Genomic DNA, 15201 nt, shown 5'->3' with positions numbered 1-15201 from the left:
GCTTTATTTATGTACATCAACTTCTAGCACAGCAAATGGCACATGGTAGTTGTCAATAAATACTGTTGGTTGAATAAAAGGTAGAGGAGTGAGGGGAAAAAAAGTAGATGTGAACCACCAGCTCTCTTGTTTAAGGGCCTGGGCAAATAATGACATTAGTCAGAATGCAGAACTACGGGAGGAGGAACAGGTCTGGGCAAGAGGACTGACTGAGGGGGAACGATGGAGCAATCAATTAAGAGGCTACTGTACACAATTACAACATGACACCAGTCAAGAAGTAACGAGAAGCTGACCCAGGATGATGGCAGCAGGAATGCAGAGGATTATACAGATATGACAGGGGTTTTAGAAGCTATGAAATTCAGCAAGATTACACAGGGGAACAAGGGGAAAGGATTATTATTCTGGAAGGTCGAACAGAAATAAATGACTTAAAAATGGTGGTATAGTTTATTGATGTGAGGTCAGCTAAAGCCACTTTTTGTTTTGGGAAGGGTGAATGTTGGCAGAAGCTGAGTTTGTTTCAGAAATACTGAGTTTAAAGTTCTAGAAAAACATCGAGGTAAAAATGTCAATCACGTAGCTGGAAATACAGTTTATAAAACGTAAGAAAAGATTCGGTTTGAGTTTAAAAGCACTTTTGGTCATTCCCAAAAGTGACAAGTAAAAGCTGAGCAGAAGAGATTCCAGAAAGAAGAGACATATATATGTATATGATCCAACATACCAAAAAAAATAATCAAAAGTCATTAAAACAAAATAGAAAAGAAAACAAATGAACTGCTTCAGATTAAAGGAGACTGAAGAGGCATGATAACTAAAAGTAGAGCATAATTTTGGATGGGATGTTGGGCCAGAAAAAAGACTGTTATAAAAGGGCATTACTGGGACAATGACAAAAATGTATAAAAGTGTTATCAATGTTATCCTGAATTTAACAAGTGTCCTGTGGTTGTATAAGAGAATATTCTTATTCCTAGAAAATAAACTGTGAATATGTAAAAGTATATGATGCATTAAACTATGCAGAAAAAAAATAATGTGCAGGGGAAGAAGGGAGAGAAAGAGGAGAGAGAGAGAGAATAAGAAGAATAGAACAAATGTAGTTAAATGCTAGAAAGGGGCAGATCTAGATAAAAGACCTAAAGGAGTTCTTTGCATCATTCTTGTAGCTTTTGTACACAAATGAAATTTGAAATAATAAGTTAAAAAAGAATAAGGACTAAGATAGAATGCTAAAGCCCAGTTTTGATTTGATAACAACTCTGAGAGTGATATCCATTGAAAGTTATTCTGGCTTGAGGAGAGAAGAGGTTTATGCTGCCAGGAATCGAAACAGCTTTCTCTATATCAATTGTTCCATTTACACAACAAGATATGCTGATAACTATAGTCTATTACTGCATAAAGATGTTCTGTCCCACGGACTAACAATACTGGTATCCATCATTAATTTCCCTGATGTAGTCTTTTTTGTTTTTTGGCTACAGATGTCACCCAGTCCTTCTCTGAGAAAAAAAAGACTGATAGAAAACAATATCTAATTGTTTTGTGCATGTGTGTGTTTTGACTCGCTGCACGAAAATACTCATGATGTATTCTTTTGAGGAGGAGAATAGGTATATCACTTTAGAACCTGTAGTACCCTTTAAGCCCAATTACAAGCAACAAACTATCCATGAGTGGCTACAGGACCCCCTGGGCCATTGTTTCTGGTGGGACAAGGAATTTCAGATCAGACCAATACCTTATAAAGAAAAAGAAAGATAGATGAGAGGTGAATAAAACAAAATCCATACACTGTGATCCAAATATGGGTGTTTCTTATTAGTTCTTTTCAAAGCCTTGTGTCTAGACCAAGAAGGAAGAAATAATTTTCATCTCAGCAATAAATTTCTTAATGTCTTCATGTACATGACATTATATACTACTAATTTCAAAGCCTTTACTAGGAAAGAAATAGAGTCACTTGTGGTAACTTAGGATGTAATTAAACCAGTTTAGAATATTCTATACAAGTGGCCAAATATATGTCAGATGGAACAGCAGCTTAAAAACCGAAAGAAAATTTGAGAACGTGGAGTTTGACTGTTTCAGTATAAATGAAACAAACCAATGGGCAAACAGAACATTTCAAAAAAATAAGAGAAATCAAGTAATAAAACATAATTTTATAAACTCTGAAAAATCATCAGAGTAGCTTACAATTAAAGAGAGCACTTCACAAATTTTCAAAGAAAAAATAAAATACTAAAAATTATTTAAGAAGCATGAATTTATTGTATATTCTTTCTTTCATAGAGAAGTATGTCAAAACAGTAACTTAATATGGGATTGAGAATCAAGAATTTCTGCATTCAAATAACAACTATGATGTGAATTAAACATTATGTAACCATGAAAATTAAGGATAATATGAATGAAATTACCACAGAATTTATTAAGTAAACAAAGTTTAAACACAGTATAAATAATTTTTCTTTCAAATTTCAACATCCTTTATCCCATCTCAAATGACACAAACATTTATGTGCCTACTGAAGGAGCAAGGCAAGATTGAAAAACAAATAAACAAAGATAAAACAATATAAGAATATGACAAAATGTAGAATAAAGGCATGTCAAAACTGTTCTACTCTTGGGGATAAAGCACTGAATGGAAATTTAGGACAGCTGGCTGCTATATCAAGCTTTAAATTAGCCCAATATAACATATGACTCTCTTAATCTACTCACTAGATCTCCTATTCCCTCTTATCTTCTGTCTTCTATAAGTAAAAAATCAGAACAAAATTCTACTATCACCAGAGTAGTTGTAGGGATTGAAATCATAATGTCAAGTAATATTCATTTAACAATATCTACAAACTGAAAAAAAAATTCCAAATACATCAAACCATAGCTAAAAAAAAATTAAAATGACTATAACTGAAAAATAAAGACTTAACTCTGGAGAAGGCAATGGCAACCCACTCCAGTACTCTTGCCTGGAAAATCCCATGGACAGAGGAGCCTGGTAGGCTGCGGTCCATGGGGTTGCTAAGAGTCGGACACAACTGAACGACTTCACTTTCACTTTTCACTTTCATGCATTGGAGAAGGAAATGGCAATCCAGTGTTCTTGCCTGGAGAATCCCAGGGATGGGGGAGCCTGGTGGGCTGCCGTCTATGGGAGTCGGACACAGTTGGACACAACCAAAGCGACGTGGCAGCAGCAGCTGGATTATAAATTTAAGCTAAGATTCAAACACAGGCCTCTCCTATAGGATCCCACAGATATAACAGTGTATTCAAATGTATTCTGTTAACACTGATTGAGTTTAAAAATTTCCCCTTGGGGCAGAAAGAGTCCTCAGAGTGCTTACAGAGATTCAAAGCAACAGAAGGAGAGGTAATAACTATTCCTGCTCATGAAAGCTGGGTATTTGTTACTTATAATTAAATAAATTATTGAACTTGAATTGGGACATATACAGATCTTTTCTATGCCTGAGAAAAGTCCAATTTGTTTTTGTAGAAAATTAAAGTCTTGAGCAAAAAGCCTTTTTCATTCATGTTTGAAAGTGGCATACCACTTCCTTACATTTCTCTTTATAATAACACAGGTTGTTTAATCATTAAATGAAGCATTTGGTAAAGTAAAACTTTCAACAAAAATGAAAAAGTTGCGATTAGTTATACTTGACTAGAAAATTGTGTATAGACATGTCTCAGGCTTTACTTAAGCACGATTCAGGGAAATCACAGTGCATGTAAAGAATGAAATACATTTGTTTATTCTGATTTTGACACAAAGGAAGCCAGAGTAAAAACTCAACCTCTGAAATATAAAACAAATATTTTTCCTGGGGTTTCAATATATACAAAACATATACATGATATTCCCAAAATATTCCTAGGCCAACTATACTCAAAAGAATTTCAGTGGATATTTAAATATACATAGAGAAAGTATCTTTTTTCAAATATTGTGTTAAACACTAGGTTTTTATTAAAAAAAAAAAAAAAACAGGAAAAGTGAACTACAGAGATTTTAAGATACAAAAATAGCTTGGGTTCACCATTCCTTTTACATGGTAACTTAATCAGTGTATTAATTCTTTTGAACTGTTGTTACAGATAATTTCAGGATCAAAATGGACTTCAGGGACTTTCCTGGTGGTTCAGTGGTTAAGAATCCGCCCTGCAATGCAGGGGACATGGGTTTGATCCTTGGTCAATAAACTAAGATCCCACATGTTTCTGAGCAACTAAGCCTGTACGGTGCAACTACAGAGTCCATGTGTCTCAGTGAAAAATCCTGCATGTGCCAAACTAAAACCTGATGCAGCCAAATAAACAAATAAATACTTAAAAACGGAGAGAGAGACTTTAAACTCATCAAGCTACCCACTTGATACTTCAATCCTTATAAACACAATCCTACTGAATGCTTAGTCAGCTGATGCCTGCACATTTCTGTGCAGAACACAGAAATGTGTTCTCCATTTCTGATGAAGAACACTGTCGATGCCAAGGCATTTTGAAAAGCCCTATCAGAAAACTTGGGCTTCCCTGGTAGCTCAGTTGGTAAAGAATCCGCCTGCAATGTGAGAGACCCTGGTTCGATTCCAGGGTTGGGAAGATTCACTAGGGAAGGGTTAGGCTGCCCATTCCAGGATGCTTGGGCTTCCATGGTGGCTCAGCTGGTAAAGAATCTGCCTGCAATGTGGGAGACCTGGGTTTGATCCCTGGGTTGGGACGGTCCCCTGGAGAAGGGAAAGGCTACCTACTCCAGTATTCTGGCATGAAGAATTCCAGGACTGTATAGTCTATGGGGTCACAAAGAGTCGGACATGACGGAGAGACTTTCACTTTCATCAGAAAGCTTATCTTTACTCTTTTTTGTAATGTCTACTCAGTTGTTCCAATTCTACCACTTTAGACCTTACCAAGTGAGAAAAATACCCATCAACTATTTGTAGACAGTTATAATCTGGGCACTAATAGGATGTTTTCTAATCTTTTGAGTAGGTTTGGTCAATTTCCTCTTAAGACCTTTGGTTTAGAGCTTGGGTGCCCAGACCCAGAATGATTCTATAAACAAGATAATTCCTGATCACATTCTAGATATAACTTCTATTCCCATAGAATAGTATCTCCATATGAAAATTTTCCAAGTTGTCTTTGTATTTTAATTCTAAGCTGATACAGAAATATTAATATCTCCTTTTTATATTTTTTTATTTTTTAAATTATTAAAGTATGATAACACATTTACAGGAGACCTGGAAAATTATGAACAAGGTTCATACAGAACAAGGTTACATACAGTCCCACTATTTAATATCTCCTTTTAAAGCACTTTCACTTTATTGAGCTTTGCACATGCTGAACTTTTTTTTTCCTCTTACAAACTGAAGATTTGTGGCACCAAGCAAATTCACCACTGCCATTTTTCCAGTATCTGCTCACTTTCATATCGGTGTCACATTTTGGAGATTTCTCACAATATTTTAAACTTATTATTATTATATTTATTATAGTGATCTGGGATCAGTGATTTTTTATGTTACTACTGTAATTGTTTGGGGGCTCTAGAAATCTTGCCTATATAAGATAACAAACTATTTATAATATTCTCTGAACTATCTTCCTGTTATTAGCTTAGTACTAGTTTCATCACTCATTCTTCCAGGGTAATTATTCTAGAACTGGGAACTCTGATCATGTTATTCAACAGAATGGCATACAGAATGCACAGCTTAGTACTTAAAGTCATTCACAGACTCTCTAACCATCTTCTCAGGCTCTAGCCCTCTCCTTGGGCCTCCCTATTCCCTGAGACACAACGATACTGAAATTAGCCCTACAATGGCCTCCAAAGTTCAAGTGAAAGGAAGAGGCACACATTTCTCATTTTAAATCAAAAGCTAGAAATGATTACGCTTAGAGGCACACCGAAAGTTGATATAGGTTGAAAGTTGATATAGGCTGAAAGTTAGGCCTCTTGTGCTGAAGAGTAAGCCAAGTTGTGGATGTAAAGGAAAAGTTCTTGGAAGGAAATTAAAACTGTGTCTCCAGTGAACACAAAAATGATAAGAAAGTAAAACAGCCTTACTGCTGATATGAAGCAAGTTTTGGTAGTCTAGACAGATGATCAAACCAGCCACCATGTTCCCTTAAGCCAAAGCCTAATACAGAGCAAGGCAACATTCAGAAAACGAAGATCATGGCATCTGGTCCCATCACTTCATGGGAAATAGATGGGGAAACAGTGGAAACAGTGTCAGACTTTATTTTTGGGGGGTCCAAAATCACTGCAGATGGTGACTGCAGCCATCAAATTAAAAGACGCTTACTCCTTGGAAGGAAAGTTATGACCAACCTAGATAGCATATTCAAAAGCAGAGACATTACTTTGCCAACAAAGGTTCGTCTAGTCAAGGCTATGGTTTTTCCTGTGGTCATGTATGGATGTGAGAGTTGGACTGTGAAGAAAGCTGAGCGCCGAAGAATTGATGCTCTTGAACTGTGGTGTTGGAGAAGACTCTTGAGAGTCCTTTGGACTGCAAGGAGATCCAACCAGTCCATTGTGAAGGAGATCAGCTCTGGGATTTCTTTGGAAGGAATGATGCTAAAGCTGAAACTCCAGTACTTTGGCCACCTCATGCGAAAAGTTGACTCATTGGAAAAGACTCTGATGTTGGGAGGGATTGGGGGCAAGCGGAAAAGGGGACGACAGAGGATGAGATGGCTGGATGGCATCACTGACTCGATGGACGTGAGTTTGAGTGAACTCCAGGAGTTGGTGATGGACAGGGAGGCCTGGTGTGCTGCAATACATGGGGTCACAAAGAGTCAGACACAACTGAGAGACTGAACTGACTTGAACTGAGGAGAGGTAAGGAAGCTGCAGAAGAAAAGTCTGAAGCTTGAAGAGGTTGGTTCATGGGATCATGAAATTTAAGGAAAGAAATCATCTCCATAACATAAAAGTGCAAGGCAAACCAGCAAGTGATGATGTAAAAGCTGTAGCAAGATATCCAGATGATCTAGCTAAGATAATTAATGAAAGTGGCTACACTAAACATAGATTATCAGTGTAGATGGAATATCTTTCTATTGGAAGAAGATGCCACCTATGACTTTCATAGCTAGAGAGGAGAAGTCAATGCCTAGTTTCAAAGTTTCAAAGAACAATCTGACTCTTTTGTTAGGGGCTAATGAAGCTGGAGTCTTTAAGGTGATGCCAATGCTCATTTACTGTTCTGAAAATCCTAGGTGGCCTAAGAATTGTGCTAAATCTACTCTACTTGTGCTCTGTAAGTGGAACAGCAGAGTCTGGATGACCCTGGTCTGTTTATAACATGGCTCACTGAATATTTTAAGCCCACTGCTGAGACTGACTACTAAAAAAAAAAAAAACCCTTTTCAAAATATTACTCCTCAATGACAACGTCTTTAGTTAACCAACAGTTCTAAGGATGGATGCACAATGACATGAATGCTGTTTCCATGTCTGCTAACACATAACATAACTGATTCTATAGTCCATGGGTCAAGGAGTTATTTCACCTTCCAAGTCTTTCATGGTAAAAATAATCATCTACTGATGATCAGCAATTTCACTCTTAGTATTTATATGAGAGAAAAAGAAACATATACCCACAAAAAGACTTGTATACAAACATTCATAGCAGCTTTATTCATAGTAGCACCAAACTGGGAAAAAAAACAAACACCCACTGAGAGGTGAATGAATAAACAAACTGTATATTCATGCCCAGCAAGTTAAGAAATGAACTACTGGTCTAACATAAAATGGATGAAAACATACGATGTTGAGTGAAAGAACTTAGACACAAAAGGGTACACACTGCACAATTCCATTTCTTTTTAATCCATGAAGAACAAAACTAAACTATGGTGAGAGAAATCACAAAGTGTTCACCTCTTGATGGGTGGTGGCTGAGACTGACCAAAGGGACATAAGGAAACTCCTTAGGGTGACTACACTGTTTTCTGTCTTGTTTCAATACGTACGATTATCACATATGTAAATTATTACATGTACATAATACTTAAATGAAAATTAAACTTCTATTAAAAAGATATATTCTAAAAGAAAGAGTAATGGGAACAAAGATCAAAGTTTCAATGTCTCTGTTTTCAGGATGCTTACCTGTCTAAGAGCTGATCATGTTTTTCTAGAGCATTCTTTTCAGCCATCACTGCTCGGTCCTTTTCAGCCACAGCATTATCCCTTGCTTCTCGGAGGTTTCTAAAATTTAAATATATATTTCAGTTATTCCAAACACACAGTATCCATATTTTTAAGATTCATAAATGGGTTTGCTTGGAGTCGGACTAACTGATAAATCTTAGGGATGCCCTAGGGGTTGGGTGATCCACAGTCCATGTAATATGAATATGCCTGGCTTGGTGAGTTTCTCTAGTAGCACACAGCAGCATGGGTAAAAACATGCTCTAATCTTTAAGTGTCATGCTGCCTTTTGCCACAATTTTTCTCAACGCGGTTGAAGGCAGGCTGGCTGGTTTATATATATAGCAACTCATTTAACCCTGCCATAATGTAAAGAGGTAGGTATAATTACCAAGATATTAAACACAAGAAAGCTGAGGTTTTGAGAAGTTAATAAATATAAAATACAATTTCATAGTGAGAGATATAGATATAGAGATACGATATAGAGATCAAAAAAATCCAAATGGAAATGAAGTTTGGGATATGAGCAAGAGAATTGATGAACTGATGGATCCTAGGTCTCACTTGGAGATGAAAGGAAGAGAACACAGAAGGACTGAGATTAGAAGGCAAGGGACAAAGGACTTGAAGTCCTGATAAGATGACCCACAGATTACGAGGAAGTCGTTGTGCAGGCAGGATGGAAGACCAGAGACTGCTGTCAAAAAATGGTGATTCAGAGGTAGAGTAGTGCCTTCAGCCTTGGAATTTTAGTTCATAAAATGGAGCGTGTGACATGAGAATAGCTAAATGAAGCAGAGATGAGATGAAGGTCAATGTTCTTGCAGGGCTCAAGGAAGTATGAGGCCACAGTATTAGTCATTCACTTACAGTGCTGATGACAGCAGGAAGTGAAATTGACAGAAAGATACACTGAGTGACAGTTAAGGGGAATGTCCAAAAAGTGGAAGATAAGAACAGTGAGAAATAAGGAATGATACAGCCATATCAGTTCAGTCACTTCAGTTGCTCAGTCCTGTCCGACTCTGCGACCCCATTGACGGCAGCACGCCAGGCTTCCCATTCTATCACCAACTCCGGGAGCCTAGCCTCATGTCCATCGAGTTGGTGATGCCATCCAATCATCTCATCCTCTGTCGTCCCCTTCTCCTCCCACCTTCAATTTTTCCCAGCATCCCAGGATCTTTGCAAATGAGTCACTTCTTCGCATCAGGAAGCCAAACTGTGGGAGTTTCAGCTCCAACATCAGTCCTTCCAATGAATATTCAGGACTGATTTCCTTCAGGATGGACTGATTGGATCTCCTTGCAGTCCAAAGGACTCTCAAGAGTCTTCTCCACCACCACAGTTCAAAAGCATCGATTCTTCGGCACTAAGCTTTCTTTATAGTCCACTCTCACATCCACACATGATTACTGGAAAAACCATAACCTTGACTAGATGGATCTGTCTAGGTTGGTCATAACTTTTCTTCCAAGGAGTAAGCGTCTTTTAATTTCATGGCTGCAGTCACCATATGCAGTGATTTTGGATCTCAAAAAAATAAATCTGCCACAGTTTCCACTGTTTGGCCATGTATTTCCCATGAAATGATGGGAACAGATGGCATGATTTTTGTTTTCTGAATGTTGAGCTTTAAGCCAATTTTTTCACTCTCCTCTTTCACTTTCAAGAGGCTCTTTAGTTCTTCTTCACTTTCTGCCATAAGGGTGGTGTCATCTGCATATCTGAGGTTATTGATATTTCTCCCTGCAAACTAGATTCCAGCTTGTGCTTCTTCCAGTCCAGCGTTTCTCATGATACTCTGCATATAAGTTAAATAAACAGGGTGACAATATACAGCCTTGACGTACTCCTTTTCCTATTTGGAACCGGTCTGTTTTTCCATGTCCAGTTCTAACTGTTGCTTCCTGACCTGCATACAGATTTCTCTGGAGCCAGGTCAGGTGGTCTGGTATTCCCATCTCTTTCAGAATTTTCCACAGTTTATTGCGATTCACACAGTCAAAGGCTTTGGCATAGTCAATAAAGCAGAAATAGATGTTTTTCTGGAACTCTCTTGCTTTTTCGATGATCCAGCGGGTGTTGGCAATTTGATATCTGGTTCTTCTGCCTTTTCTAAAATCAGCTTAAACATCTGGAAGTTCACGGTTCACGTACTCTTGAAGCCTGGCTTGGAGAATTTTGAGCATTACTTTGCTAGCGTGTGAGATGAGTGCAATTGTGCGGTAGTTTGAGCATTCTTTGGCATTCTCTTTCTTTGGGACTGGAATGAAAACTGACCTTTTCCAGTCCTGTGGCCACTGCTGAGGTTTCCGAATTTGCTGGCATATTAAGTGCAATACTTTCACAGCATTATCTTTTAGGATCTGAAATAGTTCAATTGGAATTTCATCACCTCCACTAGCTTTGTTCTTAGTGATGCTTCCTAAGGCTCACTTGACTTTGTATTCCAGGATGTCTGGCTCTAGTTGAGTGATCACACCATCGTGATTATCTGGGTCTTAAAGATCTTTTTTGTATAGTTCTTCTGTGTATTCTTGCCACCTCTTCTTAATATCTTCTGTTTCTGTCAGGCCCATAGCACTTCTGTCCTTTATTGAGCCCATCTTTGCATGAAATGTTCCCTTGGTATCTCTAATTTTCTTGAAGAGATCTCTAGTCTTTCCCATTCTATTGTTTTCCTCTATTTCTTTGCACTGATCACTGAGGAAAGCTTTCTTATCTCTCCTTGCTAATTTTGGAACTCTGCATTCAAATGGGTGTATCTCTCTTTTTTTTTTTTTGCTTTTCGCTTCTCTTCTTTTCTCAGTTATTTGTAAGGCCTCCTCAGACAGCCATTTTGCTTTTTTTGTATTTCTTTTTCTTGGAGACGGTCTTGTTCCCTGTTTCCTGTACAATGTCACAAACCTCTGTCTATAGTTAATCAGACACTCTATCAGATCTAGTCCCTTAAATCTATTTCTCACTTCCACTGTATTCGTTACAGATTTGATTTAGGTCATACCTGAATGGTCTAGTGGTTTTGTCTACTTTCTTCAATTTCAGTCTGAATTTGGCAATAAGGAGTTCATGATCTGAGCCACAGTCAGCTCCTGGTCTTGTTTTTGCTGACTGTATAGAGCTTCTCCATCTTTGGCTGCAAAGAATATAATCAGTCTGATTTTGGTGTTGACCATCTGGTGATGTCCATGTGTAGAGTCTTCTCTTGTGTTGTTGGAAGAGGGTGTTTGCTATGACCAGTGCATTCTCTTGGCAAAACTCTGTTAGCCTTTGCCCTGCTTCATTTTGTACTCCAAGGCCAAACTTGCCTGTTAACTCCAGGTATCTCTTGACTTCCTACTTTTGCATTCCGGTCCCCTATAATGAAAAGGACATCTTTTTTGGGTGTTAGTTCTAGAAGGTCTCATAGGTCTTCATAGAACTGTTCAACTTCAGCTTCTTCAGCCTTACTGATCGGGGCATAGACCTGGATTACTGGGATATTGAACGGTTTGCCTTGGAAATGAACAGAGATCATTCTGTCATTTTAAGATTGCATCCAAGTACTGCATTTCGGACTCTTTTGTTGACAATGATGGCTACTCCATTTCTTGTAAGGGATTCTTGCCCATAGTAGTAGATATAATGGTCATCTGAGTTAAATTCACCCATTCCAGTTCATTTTAGTTCGCTAATTCCTAAAATGTCGATGTTCACTGGTCATCTCCTGTTTGACCACTTCCAATTTGCTTTGATTCAAGAATCTAACATTCCAGGTTTCTATGCAATATTGCTCTTTACAGCATTGGATCTTGCTTCCATCACCAGTCACATCCACAACTGAGTGTTGTTTTTGCTTTGGCTGTGGCTCTTCATTCTTTCTGGAGTTCTTTCTCCACTGATCTCCAGTAGCATATTGGGCAACTACCGACACGGGGAGTTAATCTTTCAGTGTCCTATCTTTTTGCCTTTTCACTGTTCATGACATATAAACAGTATACAGCCAGATAGGGGCCTTCAAAAATCAAATCCTGTTTGGTTTTTTATCATAGTAGAACTTCAGATCAAGAAAAATACCAACAGTATGTTTCTTTCAAACTCATTCAATTTTTTTTAATCCTCATCTCTAACAAAGCTATAACATTAATAAATTTGGAGTTTAGTGTAAATGATTATGTTCACTTAATCCCTACAAATCCTTGGCGTTATATTTTCTAATCTACTTTACGGTTGAGTAAATTGTTTAGAAGGCTTAAATCCCTGGGTCCAAGTAACAGAGTATTAGTGTTAAAGCCATAATTTGATCTCAGCTGTGTTTTACTCCAGATCAGATCAGATCAGTCTCTCAGTCGTGTCTGACTCTTTGCGACCCCATGAATCGCAGCACACCAGGCCTCCCTGTCCATCACCAACTCCCGGAGTTCACTCAGACTCACATCCATCGAGTCAGTGATGCCATCCAGCCATCTCATCCTCTGGCGTCCCCTTCTCCTCTTGCCCCCAAACCCTCTGAACATCAGAGTCTTTTCCAATGAGTCAACTTTTCGCATGAGGTGGCCAAAGTACTGGAGTTTCAGCTTTAGCATCATTCCTTCCAAAGAAATCCCAGGGCTGATCTCCTTCACAATGGACTGGTTGGATCTCCTTGCAGTCCAAGGGACTCTCAAGAGTCTTCTCCAACACCACAGTTCAAAAGCATCAATTCTTCGGCGCTCAGCCTTCTTCACAGTCCAACACTCAACATCCATACATGACCACAGGAAAAACCATAGCCTTGACTAGACGAACCTTTGTTGGCAAAGTAATGTCTCTGCTTTTGAATATGCTATCTAGGCTGGTTATAACTTTCCTTCCCAGGAGTAAGCGTCTTTTAATTTCATGGCTTCAGTCACCATCTGCAGTGATTTTGGAGCCCAGAAAAATAAAGTCTGACACTGTTTCCCCATCTATTTCCCATGAAGTGATGGGAGCAGATGCCATGATCTTCATTTTCTGAATGTTGAGCTTTAAGCCAACTTTTTCACTCTCCACTTTCACTTTCATCAAGAGGCTTTTTAGTTCCTCTTCATTTTCTGCCATAAGGGTGGTGTCATCTGCATATCTGAGGTTATTGATATTTCTCCCAGTAATCTTGATTCCAGCTTGTGTTTCTTCCAGTCCAGCGTTTCTCATGATGTACTCTCCATGTAAGTTAAATAAACAGGGTGACAATATACAGCCTTGACGTACTCCTTTTCCTATTTGGAACCAGTCTGTTGTTCCATGTCCAGTTCTAACTGTTGCTTCCTGACCTGCATACAGGTTTCTCAAGAGGCAGATCAGGTGGTCTGGTATTCCCATCTCTTTCAGAATTTTCCAGTTTATTGTGATCCACAGAGTCAAAGGCTTTGGCATAGTCAATAAAGCAGAAATAGATGTTTTTCTGGAACTCTCTTGCTTTTTCCATGATCCATTGAATGTTGGCAATTTGATCTCTGGTTCCTCTGCCTTTGCTAAAACCAGCTTGAACATCTGGAACTTCATGGTACACGTATTGCTGAAGCCTGGCATGGAGAATTTTGAGCATTACTTTACTAGTGTGTGAGATGAGTGCAATTGTGCAGTAGTTCAAGCCTTCTTTGGCATTGCCTTTCTTTGGGATTGGAACGAAAACTGCCTTTTCCAGTCCTGTGGCCACTGCTGAGTTTTCCAAATTTGCTGGCATATTGAGTGCAACACTTTCACAGCATCATCTTTCAGGATTTGAAGTAGCTCAACTGGAATTCTATCACCTCCACTAGCTTTGTTCGTAGTTATGCTTTCTAAGACCCACTTGACTTCACATTCCAGGATGTCTGGCTCTAGATGAGTGATCATACCATCGTGATTATATTGGTTGAGAAGATATTTTTGTACAGTTCCTTCTGTGTATTCTTGCCACCTCTTCTTAATATCTTCTGCTTCCGTTAGGTCCATACCATTTCTGTCCTTTATGGAGCCCATCTTTGCGTGAAATGTTCCCTTGGTATCTTGAATTTTCTTGAAGAGATCTCTAATCTTTCCCATTCTGTTGTTTTCCTCTATTTCTTTGCATTGATCGCTGAGGAAGGCTTTCTTATCTCTTCTTGCTATTCTTTGGAACTCTGCATTCACATGCTTATATCTTTCCTTTTCTCCTTTGCTTTTTACTTCTCTTCTTTTCACAGCTATTTGTAAGGCCTCCCCAGACAGCCATTTTGCTTTTTTGCATTTATTTTCCATGGGGATGGTCTTGATCCTTGTCTCCTGTACAATGTCACGAACCCCTGTCCATAGTTCATCAGGTACTCTATCTATCAGATCTAGTCCCTTAAATCTATTTCTCACTTCCACTGTATAATCATAAGGGATTTGATTTAGGTCATACCTGAATGGTCTAGTGGTTTTCCCTACTTTCTTCAATTTAAGTCTGAATTTGGCAATAAGGAGTTTATGATCTGAGGCTCAGTCAGCTCCTGGTCTTTTTTTTGTTGACTGTATATAGCTTCTCCATCTTTGGCTGCAAAGAACATAATCAACCTGATTTCGGTGTTGACCATCTGGTGATGTCCATGTGTAGAGTCTTGTCTTGTGTTGTTGGTGTTTGCTATGACCAGTGCATTTTCTTGGCAAAACTCTATTAGTCTTTGCCCTGCTTCATTCCATATTCCAAGGCCAAATTTGCCTGTTACTCCAGGTGTTTCCTGACTTCCTACTTTTGCATTCCAGTCCCCTACAATGAAAAGGACATCTTTTTTGGATGTTAGTTCTAAAAGGTCTTGTAGGTCTTCATAGAACTGTTTAACTTCAGCTTCTTCAGCATTACTGGTTGGTGCATAGACTTGGATTACTGTGGTATTGAATGGTTTGCCTTGGAAACAAACAGAGATCATTCTGTTGTTTTTGAGATTGCATCCAAGTACTGCATTTCGGACTCTTTTGTTGACCATGATGGCTACTCCATTTCTTCTAAGGGATTCCTGTCCACAGTAGTAGATACAATGGTCACT

The 15201-nt window shown here is 38.6% G+C and overlaps 1 protein-coding gene across 3 annotated transcripts in view; it reads right to left on the bottom strand.

Annotated features, from left to right (window-relative positions):
• The window catches only part of PIBF1 (progesterone immunomodulatory binding factor 1), a 233690-nt gene that overhangs the window by 143939 nt on the left and 74550 nt on the right, over positions 1-15201 (bottom strand). For all 3 annotated transcript variants that reach the window (XM_002691887.6, XM_059892258.1, XM_059892259.1), the window contains exon 10: positions 8168-8266. In XM_002691887.6, coding sequence (XP_002691933.2) covers positions 8168-8266 — 99 coding nt within the window. The remainder of the gene's footprint in view (positions 1-8167; positions 8267-15201) is intronic.

This window comes from Bos taurus, chromosome 12 (assembly GCF_002263795.3).
Source record: "Bos taurus isolate L1 Dominette 01449 registration number 42190680 breed Hereford chromosome 12, ARS-UCD2.0, whole genome shotgun sequence".
Taxonomy (NCBI): Eukaryota; Metazoa; Chordata; class Mammalia; order Artiodactyla; family Bovidae; genus Bos; species Bos taurus.
Note: the sequence above shows the minus strand (reverse complement) of the source record. Positions and strands in the feature narration are given on the sequence as shown.